Source organism: Lutjanus erythropterus, chromosome 4, assembly GCF_056507025.1.
Source record: "Lutjanus erythropterus isolate fLutEry1 chromosome 4, fLutEry1.hap2, whole genome shotgun sequence".
In the NCBI taxonomy this organism is placed as follows: Eukaryota; Metazoa; Chordata; class Actinopteri; order Lutjaniformes; family Lutjanidae; genus Lutjanus; species Lutjanus erythropterus.
Window position 1 is genome coordinate 7,911,228 of NC_139320.1, and position 15,168 is coordinate 7,926,395.

Genomic DNA, 15,168 nt, shown 5'->3' on the forward strand with positions numbered 1-15,168 from the left:
TGCGCACCTTTTTCGCTCGTGTCTAGAAGGTAACTCTTTATTTGCGCAACTCTCGCGAGATTTGTGTCTGTTATTTCTACTAAAATAATCAAACTCGCGCGATCTTTCGCAGGTCTAGGGTTCCCTTCTAGACACGACCCTCTCTGTCAAACTACAGACAGCAGACTGTCTGTAAACAGCACGGTGTTACACTCTGCAGTGTTTCACACGAAGACTTTATTTGTGTGGACACCCAGGTTTGGTTTGTCACCAATTTTGGCATTTTTATGTTTTTTAATCAGTCCGAGAGGACGACGGTATTGATTAGTGATCAGTCTGCCCTCCTCTCCTCCCTCACCTGTTCACTCTGCTGTGAGAAGGTCTGAAAGTTTCTCACAGAGAAACACAGACTCTCCTGTTTTACGTCCTTATACAGTTGTTTAATTTTATAAGTGCATCTGGTTGGTGATGATGTCATTAAGCATCACATTAGTAATAAACTCCGTCATTAACAACAGTCTCCTCCACACGCAGCTTCTCTGCAGTTGGTCTGTGTGTTTCCTGATCAGATAAACCAGCGCCGGAAAGACTAGAAAAGTTGCGCCAGTTAAAATAGACGCGTCCCGTCAAATTTTAAAATCTCTTAATAATTTATTGGTTATAGGTCCGGGTCCGTATAGGACGGCGTGTGGGTCCGCCTGTTAGGGACCCCTGAACGATCCATACGATCTCCTCACTTTGGCAGATCGTCTACACGTTCTAATCCTTCACGATCTAATATCGTCATATCGCACACCCCTACTTTCTTGCCTGGAAAAATATTAATAAAGTGACATAACACTCCTACAGCAAATGTAAATGACTCCTAGCTCATTAAAGATCAGTCACTCGTGTAGGTGTATGGTTTTGATGTGCTTAAACATATGCTGAGAAATCATAGACATATTTAAACTAAATCCAGAAACGTTGACTTCTTTGGGCCTTAGCTCATCTCAGTGTTCACAAATCAGGGACGCTTTGTCCTCTGGCCTAAAGAGGAAAAGGACCGTCCAGATTGTTACCAGCGCTAACTTCAAAAGTGTTAGCGCCCATAGCATCCTGGGTAACTGTCTCACCTATGAAGACCCCAGCAATGCTGAAAGCCGCATACAGGTTTTGGAGCAATATATGCTGCCATCCAGACAGTGACTTTTTCTGAGCTATTTCCTGTGTATTTCAGCAAGACAATGCCAAGACACATTGTGCACGTGTTCCAACAGTGTGGCTTCATAGTAAAAGAGTTCAGGTACTAATCTGACCTGCCTGCAGTCCAGGCCTGTCTGCCATTGAAAATGTGTGATATGTCACAGTGGTAAACATGCTCCTGTTCCAACTTTTTGGAACTTGTTGCAGGCATCAAATTCAGAATAAGTGTATATTTACAAAAAACAATAAAGTTAAGTTTGAATATTAAATATCTCATATTTGTTCTGTATTCAACAGAATATCGGTCAATGATTTTGCAATTCATTGCAGTTTTTTGGAATTGGTTTTGTGCTTGTCTCAAGGAAAGATTTAATAAGCAGCAATTTAAGAATGGAACAAAAAACCTTAAACCCTTCTGTTTAGGACAATGGTTATGATGTCTGTTGAAAGTAGAATCGGGAACAGCTGTAGGACACTGAAGAAAGCTGTTAATTTCGAGCTCTGCTCTGACAGATGTTTTTTTTCTGGTACTGCAGGTTCCTATAGTCTCTGCCAGAACTGTGGCATCCATTAATGTCACCATTCAGGGTGAGAGCGCCTCGATGAGCAAGAAGTCCAAAATCCTCATTGAGCCTCCTGCTTTCATCCATATCGTTCAGACTGATAAACCCATCTACAAACCTGGACAGACTGGTAAGTATTACATGCTGTGACTGTGTCCACTAGCAGGACATTTGAAGTGTACTGAGCTTCCTGCTGTGAGGTAGAATGGCTGCTGCTGCTGCTCTGTTGCAGTCGTACTCTTCATACAGCGCACATTATCCTCTCTGCACTGCTTACCAATTCAGCTGTACTTGCACAATTTGGACTATATTACAAAATCTGCATAATGCTGAGGCACAACATGACAATTTTAGGAATTATGTCTATATTCAGCACACAGAAGAATGGTGGTTCCTCAAGAGTTCTTGATAGAAGTTGTGTGCATTGAAATATATATATATATATATATATATATATATATATATATATATATATATATATATACATATATATATATATATATATATATATATATATAAATAAAAAAAAATCCATCAATCTCGTTTAAAAGCCCACTGCACTTCCTAAAATGGAGGTCTTATGGCGCCTACTTTTTTAATGGGGTATCTTGAAGTTGTTGTGGTTTGCCCATGGCACAAGTGACACATCTCAAGACATTTCAATAGGAGGAATCCCAGACAAGTCTGTCTTGTCTCCAGCATTCATGAGAAGCAGTACAGGAAAATTGACCGGCCAGAGACTGGAACCAGCGGGTTTTCAGCGTGATCAGCCTGTCAGCGCCACATATCCGATTCTGTGCCCGTCATTGTCACACACGTGTTCTGCACGATGGTCACATCATGCGCACAGCAGACAAACTGACTGATATCACCACAGCACTGATGACAGCTACACACACGTAGACACATGCTTGCATGAAATTGGTATTAGCGACAGATTCAAAGAACAGGATAAAGAGAAAACAGAGAGTCTACAACGAGACAGAGCAGCTGATAATGTTGCAGAACAGCCGTAAACTCTCTAGCTCTTCAGGCTAATGTTAGCCAGCAGCAGACTGCTGTTCACAGAGGGACAGTTAAAATCTCACCTCCTGTTCTGGCTGAAGAATAAACAACCAGACTCCTTTAACTTCTGCGTCTGTCATGGCAAGGTTTTACTGCAGCAAACTGTTGCACTGCGTCAGTCTTGTTTACATCTGCTTCCACAGGAGATCACCTGAAATCACGTCCCGCGAAAATCCCGCGGGATTCCGTGATCTCATGAGATCGCGTTCCTCCAATTCATAATCTTAATGTAAAACTATAATAAGGCCTGGCTGTAATCTGGAGGACTTTGGAGAAAGTGTAAGAGAGTATTTAATATTCAGTGTTTTGTTATGAACATCCAATTTAATTTTTTACAAGAAAAGTTGCAAAAATGTTTGTGAATTCTGTCAATTATAGTTCTTAGACTGAAAATCGAAATTGGCATTTTTTAAAAAAAATTGGAATCGGCCAAGAAAATTTAAATCGGTGCATCTCTACACAAGACCACACGTGTGCTGTAGCAGGGTTTACCAGCCCTCCCTCTGATCATTTCCTCTCATTGGCTTCAGGTTTTCTGTGGTCATCTTCAGTCAAAACAAATTTCATATGACCAGTTAGGGACTCGCAGACCGGTCTAGATATTGAAAGCTGGGATGAGCAGTTCTGGAGAAGATAAATGATTGAGCCTCATACACTCATCGTCAAATAGGGATGTTTTGGGTTTTGGGTTGAAACCTGTGTTAGAGACTCCTCCTGATTCTGATTGGTTGTTGCCATTAGGAGCACTAGGAGGAGCCAGGGGAACCTGATTTTCCTTTTTTCTTTTTCTTTTTTTTCCCCCTTATTATGGGCTCTATTATCCACCTGGTACAAAGTGGTGTGCAGCACAGACTGCAGCTAACATCACTATTTTCTTGCCAAATAATTGTAATGTTCTCGCTAATTTAGATCTATAAGAAAAGGTGCAATCTTAAGAAGTGATCTGCAAAACTTCTATTAAAATCTCTGGCTTTGACTGATTACAAATAGTAGTACGTTTCTGGATTATAATGAATTTTTTTTCCCTGATACCTCGATTTAAAGATATCTGCTATACCCCTGTACTTTTTTCTTCTTCCCCATCTTTCCCCTCATTTTATTGTTCATTATTTTTTATTTGTATATTTTGTATTATTTATTTTCTTTTATGTCCATATTATGCTGATTGTTTCTTGTTGTTCTTTACAACACTACATACAAGTGTTTACAAGGCAAGGCGGGGTGCAAAAATATGCTGTTACATTAGGGGAAATGTAGTATCCAGTGTATTTGAAGTTATTTAAAGTGAGGATATCTCGGCCTCTGCTGCCTGAATTTAACCATTGTGTCTTTTAAACAGTCTCTCTAAGTCTTGTAACTATTGAAGGACAATACTAAAGTGCTGCAACCGTCCTTTAAAAACTGGTTTTACATTGAACTACAAACTGTTGCTTCCTGTAACCATTTAATTTGTTTCACATCCTCTTTTATAACTATGTGTTTAAATTTAGAAAATTAATTGATGTCATTTTTTTCCTTTTTCTTTCTTTAAAGTCCAGTTCCGAATCGTCTCTATGGATGCCAATTTCATCCCTGTAGCTCGAGTGGTAAGCTTATTTATTCATTTTTGCCCTGCAAAATCTTGCGACATTGTCTCCTGTGTGTAATAATTCCAACCAGTGAAGTTTGTGATCTGCTGTGATTTCAATGAAGCAGTCGGTGAATGTAAGGAACGAGGTCTATTTTGGTTCAGGAGAGTGGGAGGTGAAAGGAGGGTTGTTTGTTGATTTTGAAGACAGCGTGGGTGTGAAGCGCTGTGTGGAGTAGTGTGATAAACATGCTGTCAGAGTTCATTTGGCACACACTGCATTTGACCCAAACATCTGAATCAATACGAGCTCAGGGCCTTTTCCGCTTGTGTTGAGAGGCTGAAAACACAAATGCGTGCAGCGAACGTGAAATTCATTCAGATGGGTCATGTGATGAGGGGAGCTTGCTAGAAAGCAGTAAGTCTCTTCAGCTTTCATGACTTTTTCAGATGTCTGTCTCACAGGAATCAATAAAGCTGTAATTTATAAGATCCATGTATTTTTGTACCCACACCATGTAGCTGCTGCTTCATCCCTCCTCATCTGAGATGTCTGGGTGAAATATTCACAACATTTTTATGGCTGCGCCATTATATCAAAACTAAAAACATTTTATATGTCATGTACATCATCTTATACACATCTCCCCCTAAATTTAGGCCAATATTTTTGGATCTTGACTAGAATTTTAAATAATAATAAGTTTTTCAAAGCGTATGTGGGTCCGTTTTCCTTGAAAGGGTGTATCAAAGGTTCTTTTTCTTTGGATTATCTAATGCCACTTTGTACCTCAAGTGACGATAGTCTGCTCTAGCTTAGGCCCATCCCTAAAGTTTCACTTGGAAGATGTGTACAAGCTGTGAATTTGCTTTTAGTCTAATAAGCAAACTCCCAAAATGTCGGTTTTCTGTATTAAACAATAAAATACAACTCTGCACCTTCTGAATTCAGGTTTCTCTTCTTTACTGACTTAAGACTAGCTTAAATGCCACATTTAACACTGTTGACTCAAACTTGGCAGAGAAAAATTAAAACACCAAAAATGTCTTGGTTAGTCTTTTCGCTATTGCAACAATCACCAGCTCTGGTTTGGTCAAAATGAACCCTTAATTCTCCAAGCTAGATATGAAAATATTCTGGTTAAATAATAGGACCTCTACTAGCTGCACAGCTAACTGAAGTGACTAGCTAACTGTGGCTACAGCACCGACATAAATAAAGATTGAAGCGAGGGGTCCAATTCCAGTTCTGTATAAAACTGAAGCCAGAATATATACCCCCAGCCACAAGAGGGTGATCAAGATGTGTTTGGAGTATGAATTAGAGAGCCGAAATTTCTGGGAAAACTTTTTAGATGTAATCTGATTGCAGACTGTGTGTATTGTGCCAATAATGTGTGCAGTCAAACAACCTTAACAGAATTGTTTTTATTTTTATTTTTCAGTACAAATTGGTGGAACTCCAGGTAAGATTGAGTCTGACTCACACATTCATAAGACCCTGCATGGCACCTCTCCTGCTAACCTTTGACTAGTTATACGTCTTTAAATAACATTAAAATGCATCTTTATCATTGTTCTTTAGCTTGTGTAGCTTATGTCTCAGTGAAACAGAATGTGTCAATGAATGTGCCTCTGTCTGAATGTAGGATCCCAATTCAAATCGAATTGCCCAGTGGTTGGACAAGCCCCTTGTCAGCGGCATCCTTGATCTTTCCCACCCCATGATTCCTGAGGCCGCACAAGGAACTTACACAATCACTGCCTCAACGGACAAAGGAGAGAAGGTCTCCCACACCTTTGAAATCAAGGAATACGGTACGCTGCAGTTACATGCTAAAAAAAAGAAGAAAAGAACGTGTCACAGTTACCAAAATTGTTTGATCTATGGTCATTTTCAGCTTTATTCTGTTTCTGTTGCTTTAGTTTTGCCAAAGTATGAAGTAAAGGTGCACCTACCCAGCGTGATTACCATCCTGGACCAAGAGGCAACAATAAGGATTTGTGGAAAGTGAGTGTCCCACCTAAACATGACAGAGTAGCCATTTATTAAATCAAACTGAGAATTCAGTTCTCCTCATTTTAAAACCATTTTTTAAGAAACTCTGAATGTGTGTTTCCCATGGAAGCATCTGAGGGCCAGCACTTCCATGAGACATGTTGTCACCTTGACTTGTTTGCTAATGTACGTAGTAGAATTGTTGATGCAAGACATTTTTTCCCTGTTCTTCCAACTAGCCCACGTAGCATTAGCTACATATCAACTGTTAGTGGTGTGAACTGTCACTTTACAACATTTGGGAAACCCATTCTGCATGATACAAAGATGAAGCCAACAAGCTAGGCTAACTAGCTTTCACCACCTTGCTAACGTGATCATTGATCCCCACTAAATGTTGTGTACATATGAAGTGCTCAAATCACAGATAGAACTAAGACCGTTTAGCTATTTGTCCCACAGCTGGTTAACTGCCTATAAAGCCTTTGTAAGGCCCGACCCTTTTTGCCCTCTGCTTTAATAACAGTTAAGCTCTCTTGGCGCCTGATGGAACCTCGGCCAACTTTCTCCTTTCCTGTTTCCATAAACACAAATTCAGAAGTTCCATTTGAAGGCAGTATTAACGGGCCTTCAGATGATAAGAAATTTGTTTCGGACTCACCGTGAGGTGGGGCGCAGAAAGGTAAAGCACAGCGCTACAACAGCTACATCCTGTCTGCCTGGTATATGAACAGCTGAGCTACCTTAAACTATATGATTCACAAAACTTGTAACCCAACCTGATAGTTCACATTTTGCCAGGCATTACGTTTACTAGCGAGATCATAGTCTGGTTTTACTGTTGTGTTTTAGAGTGGGAACCCTGAAACACTTTCCTCTTGTGAGAATTGTGTTTGTTGTTCCTTCACTGTGACATTGCAAAAAAGCTAAAATGATCACTCTTGCGGCATCTTCCACGAGCCTGGGGTTCTCTTCAAGACTTGACCATCAGTCATTGTCTCCTCTGCTTGTGTCACTTCCACACGTCTGTGGTTTCCTCTGCCTGCTTCGTCATGTACAGCTCTTATCTCATTGGTTGTGCTTTGACCTCAGCAAAGAGGTCAAAGTTCAAATAATTTGAACTTTGAGCACAGTGATCAGAGGCGGATCCAAGCTGTGCACCACGCCAAAGGTAGCTTAGACGGGCGCCACTGCTCTCTCCATAGGAAAACAGTGGAACAGCCAGCGCAAAGCATTTTTACTGCTAATCATGTGTTGGGGCCTTAAGATATGCTATGTGCTATGCTTGTCTACAATTAAAAGAGAACCAAAATGCTAACTAGCTGCTTAACTTGGTGTATGTTAGGTTGCTGATTAGTTAGCATTTTGCTAACATTAGCTATCAGATGTAACTTGCTAGCTACTGATTTATACAGACTAGTTAGCCAGCCTTTTGCTAACATTAGCTAGCTTGAGATGTGAATATATGTCAATTTTTCAGGTCCCCCAGCAAGATCTTTTAACCATCTTCAAAATTTGGTTTTCTTTTCAACATAGAGAAACACGGAACATAACATAACTTACTATATTTGACCATATATATCAAATAAGTACAGGAAACCAGAAAGGAGAAAGCTGACAGAGGTTTCACTTGGTACTAAGTTTGGTCAACTGTAATTGGATCAAGGAGAAAAAAGGGGTGGGACTAAGGTGTTAGGCTTGTCTATGTTGAAAGTAAAACCAATTTTTTAAGATATTCCTAGTCATATCTTAAGATCTGTTTGAGGAAACCTGAAATGCTTAATTTCCAACACCTGCCTTCTGTGAGTCGATCTAAAATTGAAATAGATTTTTAAAAATGCATCTCTGTCTCTCTGTGCTTTGTCCTGCAGATACACCTATGGGAAACCAGTTGTCGGTTCAGTGAAAGCTGTGATGTGTAGACACGCCATTCGGTTTTACTGGTATTCAAGTACTCAAGAAAGTGACCTCTGCAAGACGTACCAATTGACAGTGAGTGATCCAGATAAAAGAAATATGACTGGCTGTTGTCAGATCTTACACTGATTATGTGTGTGTGTGTGTGTGTGTGTGTGTTAATCTCTCCTAGACGGATAGAAGTGGCTGTGCTACACAAACTGTAAACCTGACAGACTTCGCCCTCAACAAGAGCATGTACGATGACAATTTTGATGTTAGTGCTGAAATGGAGGAGTTTGGCACTGGTAGGTTGACTGCATGCTGGAAACTGTTCATTTAGTCATGAATACACGTTCCTGATGATCTGTATGTTCACTACCATCTAGGGGTCATTCTTAAGGGCAGTAAGCGGACCGGTTTCAGCAGTAACATCAGAACTGTGACCTTTGAGGATGTGCCTACAACGTACAAGCCTGGCATTCCCTTCGAGGGAAAGGTAATCAGTCACTGGTAGCTGTTGGCCTGCTGTCAGCAAACCTAGCCATGATAGTAATTATCATAGTTAATAGTCGATAGTTTTTATCGGAGCAGGAATATGGCAGTGTATAAGTGTGTAAATGAAGGAGAGTGAGTGGCAGACCAGTGCTTCTCATAGCGGAGAGAAACTTAAACCTAGGGTCAAGCTGTTGGTCTGGCAGTAAATGTACAGTGCAGGTTTCGGTCAGTCAGTCAGTTAATAAATACTGCGGCTTCTCAACACCAAGAAAAGTCTTGTCTGTTATTTTCTAGCTGCTGGAAAAGTGACAGGGTTTGCCACGAAGTAAGATGAGCAGGAAGGGCTAACATTAAGCTAATGCTAACGCTAGCAGTGTAGTCTTACATGTCGATGTGATCGGATTCCCTTCAGAAGCTTTGTAATCCAGCTTTCAACTGCAGTGTCTTATTTTGGAGACGTGATAAAATAAATCTAAAAAAAATGTAACGGAATGAAAACCACATACAAGATGAAACAATAACAAAGTGGCGTTACATTACAAAATCAAAACAACTTAAAAAACCTAACAAGACAAAAACAATGTAAAAGATGGAGCAAGAGAAAAATGACTTGACAAGATGAAAATTATTTAAAAGAATATAAAAATGATGTAATTAGATGAAATTTCCCTAAAAGAAGTAAAAGATGTAAAAATATTAAAATGCTGTAACAAGATGAAGACGATGTAACAAAATGAAATTTACGTAAAAACAATGTAATGACAAAAATGATGCAAAGGATGCGGCAAGACAAAAATAACTTAATACAATTATGTAAAAGACGCAAGAAGACAAAAACGACGAAAGAAGATAAAAATGTAAATATCACTAGATTAAAAATGACATAAAGACAAAAGAAAATGAAAAGAAAGAAAAGACAAAAACAATGTAAAAGATGAAGAAATACAAAAATGACTTAACAAGAAGAAAATTCAAATACTTAAGACTATTTAACAAGACAAAATTGCGCAACGTAAAAGACACAATGAGACGAAATCAATAACAAGATGACGACGATGTAAGAAGATAAAACAACATGAATGACGCAACAAAATGAAAACAAGGTGAAAAACATGACGACTAAAACAACATAAAGGATGCAGCAAGACAAAAATAACTTAACAAAACAAAAATGATATAAAATACATAACGAGAATAAAACAACAAGAGACTCAACTGTAGAGAAAAGGCGAGAATCAGTTGGCTTTGTGTAGAAACAACCGGTAGAAATTTCCTTCAGAAGGCATCTTTTTACTTTTATATTTTTATACTATACTTTATAGTATATTTCAGAGCCTGTACTTTTACCACTTTCGAGCGTCTGTACTTCTACTTGAGTAAAGAATGTATCAATTTTTGCAACCTCTGTAACTGGCAGATAACATAAATTTGGTCACATTCTTGCTCATCAGAGGATTAACGCTTTACATTTTGGACACTTTCCTCTTCATATCCACAGTCACCACCTTCAAGTCTATATCATCTTTTCACAGACGATTGTTATGAATAATTTGAAATTCTGGAGACCATCATTATCATGTTGGGAATTGATGAACTTTTACTCTCCATATATTTTGAGCTGTCTGCTGTGGCTTAGCTTCTGCGTTCTGATTTGTCTGCAGGTCAAAGTGGTCGGTCCAGACAACAAACCAGTGGCCAATGAGGCGGTGTACCTGTTTGCCAGAGACTCAGAGGAATTGACACTCACCACAGACAGGAAAGGCATGGCTTCGTTTTCTTTCGACACCACCAACTGGACGGACATTGTCAACCTAAAGGTTGGTTGCTGCTCGTCAGAGCTCTTTTTGTTTTTCCTGAAGAATCAATTCAGTACAAGGTGTTCCTATTGGTAAATTCTTCTTATATTACTGTTTTTTAGACTTCTTAATGTTAGTTCACAGTTAAGAAATAGATGTTGATAAGTGAAGTTTCTTTGACCTTTGACCTATGGCCGTTGTGTCAACAGGCCAGGTCCAGAAAGACGGAGGACACCGAGCCGTATGTGCCCAATGTGCGCAAGCCAGAGTACAGGTCGGCTTACCACCTCGCCACAGTGTTTTACTCCAAGAGCAGCAGCTTTCTGAAGATCATGCAGGTCGATGGGAAGATCTCCTGTGACAAAGATGCCACTGTGCGTGCTCAGTACATCATCCAGGGACAGGAGCTAAAGCCAGGACAGGAAGCCCTCGACTTCTTTTACCTGGTAAGGGTTAGGGTATTCATACGGTGGGATATGGCTGACTGTCAGTATTTAAAGGGATAGTTTGGATTATTTGAAGTGAGGTTGTATGAGGCACTAATCCATAGCTATTTTATTACCTGCAGCAGATGGTGGTCATCTGTTTGTAAAAGCAACAAATCATAAATATAACCTTTATTGTACCAACTGTGGCCTCACTCCTCTTAATCATCTGGTAGGGTCTGCAACAACTGCTAGGCTAAAAACAAGGCTTGCCTGTTATGTTGATGGCCACATTTTTGGCTCAAAAACTGATATTCATAAATAAGTTTCATCTCATCTTAAACAAGAGCATCTGCAGATTAATGCCATACCTGATATGTTATGATCCACTAAGGATAGACACGACACAAAATGAATAAATCCCTGTTTTCTGAGCTTCACTGCCGTCTCTGCTACATGTCTGTCTGGTCTGTTAGTAAACAAATAAGAGATGCAGACTTGACTCCAAAATTGACTGTAATGTGCTTAAACCTGGACTGATTTTCATGAAATTTGGTTTGTTATAAACTGGAAAAGTTAACTTGGACATGCAGACTCTGACTTATGACTTGGCAACAACAATTGCAAATTATTTTAGGATTTCAGCATTTGTGAGTTTCTCCAAAGATCTATTATAGTTTAAGCTGCCTGGTTGCTTGTAATGTTGTAAATACATAACAAAATGATCTAAATATATAAATAACAATGTTCAAATTGAGACGTTATGTCCCAAATTGGACATATTGGCACATTTTATGTCTCCTTATCAAATTTACACTGTTAACCAAGGACACTAAACTTTTGTCCACTGTCCTATTTCTGTTTATTCCTGAATAATATTGGAAATAAACAGAAATAGGATTATTACATAAAAGCCCCAGTGGTGATAGAGAGCGTCCAGTGCTTCATGACAGTCAGACAATTGTGTTCAGTTTGGACGCAGTATTAGTTTATAAAACCAGATTGCAGAGTTCTTCACCCTGTTGTGTGGAAAAACACATTTCATTTCTCTGATTGTGTTTCTGTGTAGGTGATGTCCAGAGGCGGAATTGTGCAACACGGCCGTGTCCCAGTGGCCTTTCAAGCAGGAACTGGTAAAAACCAATGTTAATTTTAACTAAAATGGGTTTATTGAAGGAGCCTGGGGATAATCTGTTTTTATCTTATTGTCAGAAGTAAGTAAGTGATGTTTTTAGTGCCTGCTGTTTTAGGAAATTACTGAGCCTAGTAACATTTGTATTTGTGGAGATGCTGGATCACATGACTACTTGGTCTGCTATTACTAGGCTACCAGATCAATGCACCCAACTCTATGGTTCCCTTTAGCTCTCAGCATTTCAGCAGCAACAACATGGACAGATAAATCCACTGTACACTACCGGTTGAGCACAAAACAAAGTTAGCAACTACCTCATGAACATAGTAGAGTGTTACAGCATCTTTTAGCTATTTTATTTTATGTGACATGTATGGAAGCAGAAGGGCTTTGCAGTGCACTTGCATACACAACAGGGTTTTGCAGCAGCACTGCTTCTGTTTAAATAAATATCTTGCTGTTTTGTCAGGGCTGAATGCAAAGTTCTGCACCATTTTTCACGCCCCCTTTTGCTATTTGGTAAGAGCGGCTCATCAGCTGTGCTTTGGCTCATGACCAGCCTTTCCACAAGATGCTGTGCGAGTCTGTGAATCCATTTGGAAGTTATGTGTGATAGCCCTCTCCATTACCACGCCCCCTTTTAGCCAAATGACATGAACACAAATACACACAGACACACACTCGACTTCCATGGCAAATTTCAGCCTCCTCGGTCAAAACTGTGGTTGGCAAAAGATGGGGATTTTTGTGGACTGACCGAAAGACCAACTGGTGAAGCAACCTGTAGAGTCACACATCCTGAGCCCGTCCTGAAGCGACTTAGCGTGTCAGAGCAGATCACTACTCAAGTGGCAAAGTCTTATCTTGAGATTTGTTGACAATAACAAACAGTAGCCTAATGGTTAAAGCACATATCACATGACCCTATGTTCTGTGTTGTGTTGCCGTACATCAAATAAAAGGCAAAAATGCTCAACAAAAAGTTTTAAAAGAAGCTTATTTCCAAGGTCAACTTCAGGCAAACCTACCTAGCTACATTAGCTTCAGGCTAACCTAGCAGATTATTGTTTGCCCATATGCAATAAAGACTGCTGTTTAAACATAATACAAATATGTGTTATATTCAAAATGAGAAAGTGCATTTTGGTGTTTTGTGTGTTTTTATTGTCTTTCTGTGTTTCTGCCTCAGTCAAAAAAGGAGAGGTGTCCATATCGCTCCGTGACGTTACAAACCTGGCACCTTTTGCCCAAGTGGTAATTTACACTGTGATGCCCAGTGGAGAGGCTGTGGCCGATAGCAAGGACTTCCCCATTCAACTCTGCCTCAATAACAAGGTATAACCACAGGAAGACTTTAGGTAACACTGTCTACAAAGGACAAGTCTATTAGGCCTTATAAGCACATTCAGAAGACATTATAGTGCATTTATAAGGCCTAATAAACTATTTATATATGTTTGTAAAAAAGAAGGACAACTTATATTTAGTATTGTAAGTGTTGGACAAAGTTGAACATTTATAATGCTTTATAGCTCCATGCCAAAGTGACAACAGTGTTTAAGAGAAAAATCTGAGTCATGTTACGCAGGACATTATAACCAGTATAACTTTAGACAGTTATAAAGACATATAGAGTTTAGAATCTGTTATAATATAATCATTAATAATATGCCATAGCATGCTATAGCATGACATAATGAGCTTTAAGTTAAGTGACAGCGCTGTACAAGGTTATTAGCAATTTTATGATGTTTATAAGACATTATTCCTTTTCAGAAACGTAATAACCTTGTATAGTGCTGCCATTTTACTTAAAGCTCACTAAGTCATGTTATAGTACAGTATTGCTGTTTATAAGACATTAAACCTTGTTATAAGCTGCATGATTGTTAACATTTATGAAGATTTTTCTAAAGCCTTATAAATGCATTATAATGAATGTGCTTATAACACTTGATAGACATGATTGTCATGGAAAGTGTTACCAAAAGTAACTAATTATGTCTACCACTTGTAAAACTGAATAAGACTTGTTATAAGTTGTCATGCATGATTGTTAACATTTATAAAGAGCTCTCTAAAGCCTTATGACTGCCTTAGAAAGTGGGATCAAATGTCACTCATTATGTCCAGTTCTTTGAAGCCTTATAAATGCATTGTAATGTGTTATGAATGCGCTCATAATGCGTTATAGTATGACTGTCAAACAAAGTTTTTCCAAACTTGTTATAACATAAAGCAACAAGTAATGACTCAAAGTTTTTTGGCACACAATTAAGTATGAAGAGATGCATTTAGATGATTTTAAGTCTAGTACCTTGACTTATGACATGACCTGTTCTAACTGGCTCTCAGACTGATGTCTCTCCACCTTGGTGTGTCCTGTCCAGGTGGCTCTGAAGTTCTCCTCCCTTCAGGAGCTTCCAGCAGAGAAGACCACCCTCAGTCTCCAGGCTCACCCAGGCTCCATGTGCTCCGTCAGAGCCATCGACCAGAGCGTCCTCCTGCTGCAGTCAGAGCAGGAGCTCACCGTCGACTATGTATGACACCACCCTCATGTTTATTTTATTTATGTTTTGTAGTATAACATTTTTAGACAATGTCTCAGCTGCTCCCACATTGTCCCACACAAACTTAACCTTTGTCCCTAGTTTGGTTTGTTGGGATCTGGTCCCCCTTTCTTTACCTGCAAACATAGAGCTGCAAACATTAGTCAACTCCATTGAAAAATAAATAATGGCAAACTATTTAGATAATTATTAATCAATTAACTGTTTCACTCACTCTCCAAGCAAAAATGTCAAACATTTGCTGGTTCCAGCTTCTTAAATGTAAGAATTGGCTGCTTTTCTTTGTCATTTATGACTGTAAATGAAAAGTCTTTGTTTTTTTGTTTTTTTTTGGGGGGGGGTGGACTGACACCATGATTTAGTCACAGTGTCAGCTCGAGGGACAACAAGGACAAACTGGAGGCAAACATGAATCGCTTTTTCAAGTAACGCTTGCAGTCCTGGAGAGTAAGTGACCATACTATTATATTCAGAAAAACTTGTATTTTCT

General features: G+C 39.2%; 1 protein-coding gene across 2 annotated transcripts in view; it reads left to right on the top strand.

Moving 5' to 3' along the window:
* The window catches only part of a2m1 (alpha-2-macroglobulin 1), a 49,463-nt gene that overhangs the window by 8,965 nt on the left and 25,330 nt on the right, over positions 1-15,168 (top strand). For both annotated transcript variants that reach the window (XM_084716843.1, XM_084716844.1), the window contains exons 3-15: positions 1,701-1,857; positions 4,326-4,378; positions 5,805-5,825; positions 6,009-6,177; positions 6,286-6,370; positions 8,230-8,350; positions 8,448-8,562; positions 8,644-8,753; positions 10,414-10,569; positions 10,758-10,994; positions 12,043-12,106; positions 13,298-13,443; positions 14,499-14,648. In XM_084716843.1, coding sequence (XP_084572969.1) covers positions 1,701-1,857; positions 4,326-4,378; positions 5,805-5,825; positions 6,009-6,177; positions 6,286-6,370; positions 8,230-8,350; positions 8,448-8,562; positions 8,644-8,753; positions 10,414-10,569; positions 10,758-10,994; positions 12,043-12,106; positions 13,298-13,443; positions 14,499-14,648 — 1,584 coding nt within the window. The remainder of the gene's footprint in view (positions 1-1,700; positions 1,858-4,325; positions 4,379-5,804; positions 5,826-6,008; positions 6,178-6,285; positions 6,371-8,229; positions 8,351-8,447; positions 8,563-8,643; positions 8,754-10,413; positions 10,570-10,757; positions 10,995-12,042; positions 12,107-13,297; positions 13,444-14,498; positions 14,649-15,168) is intronic.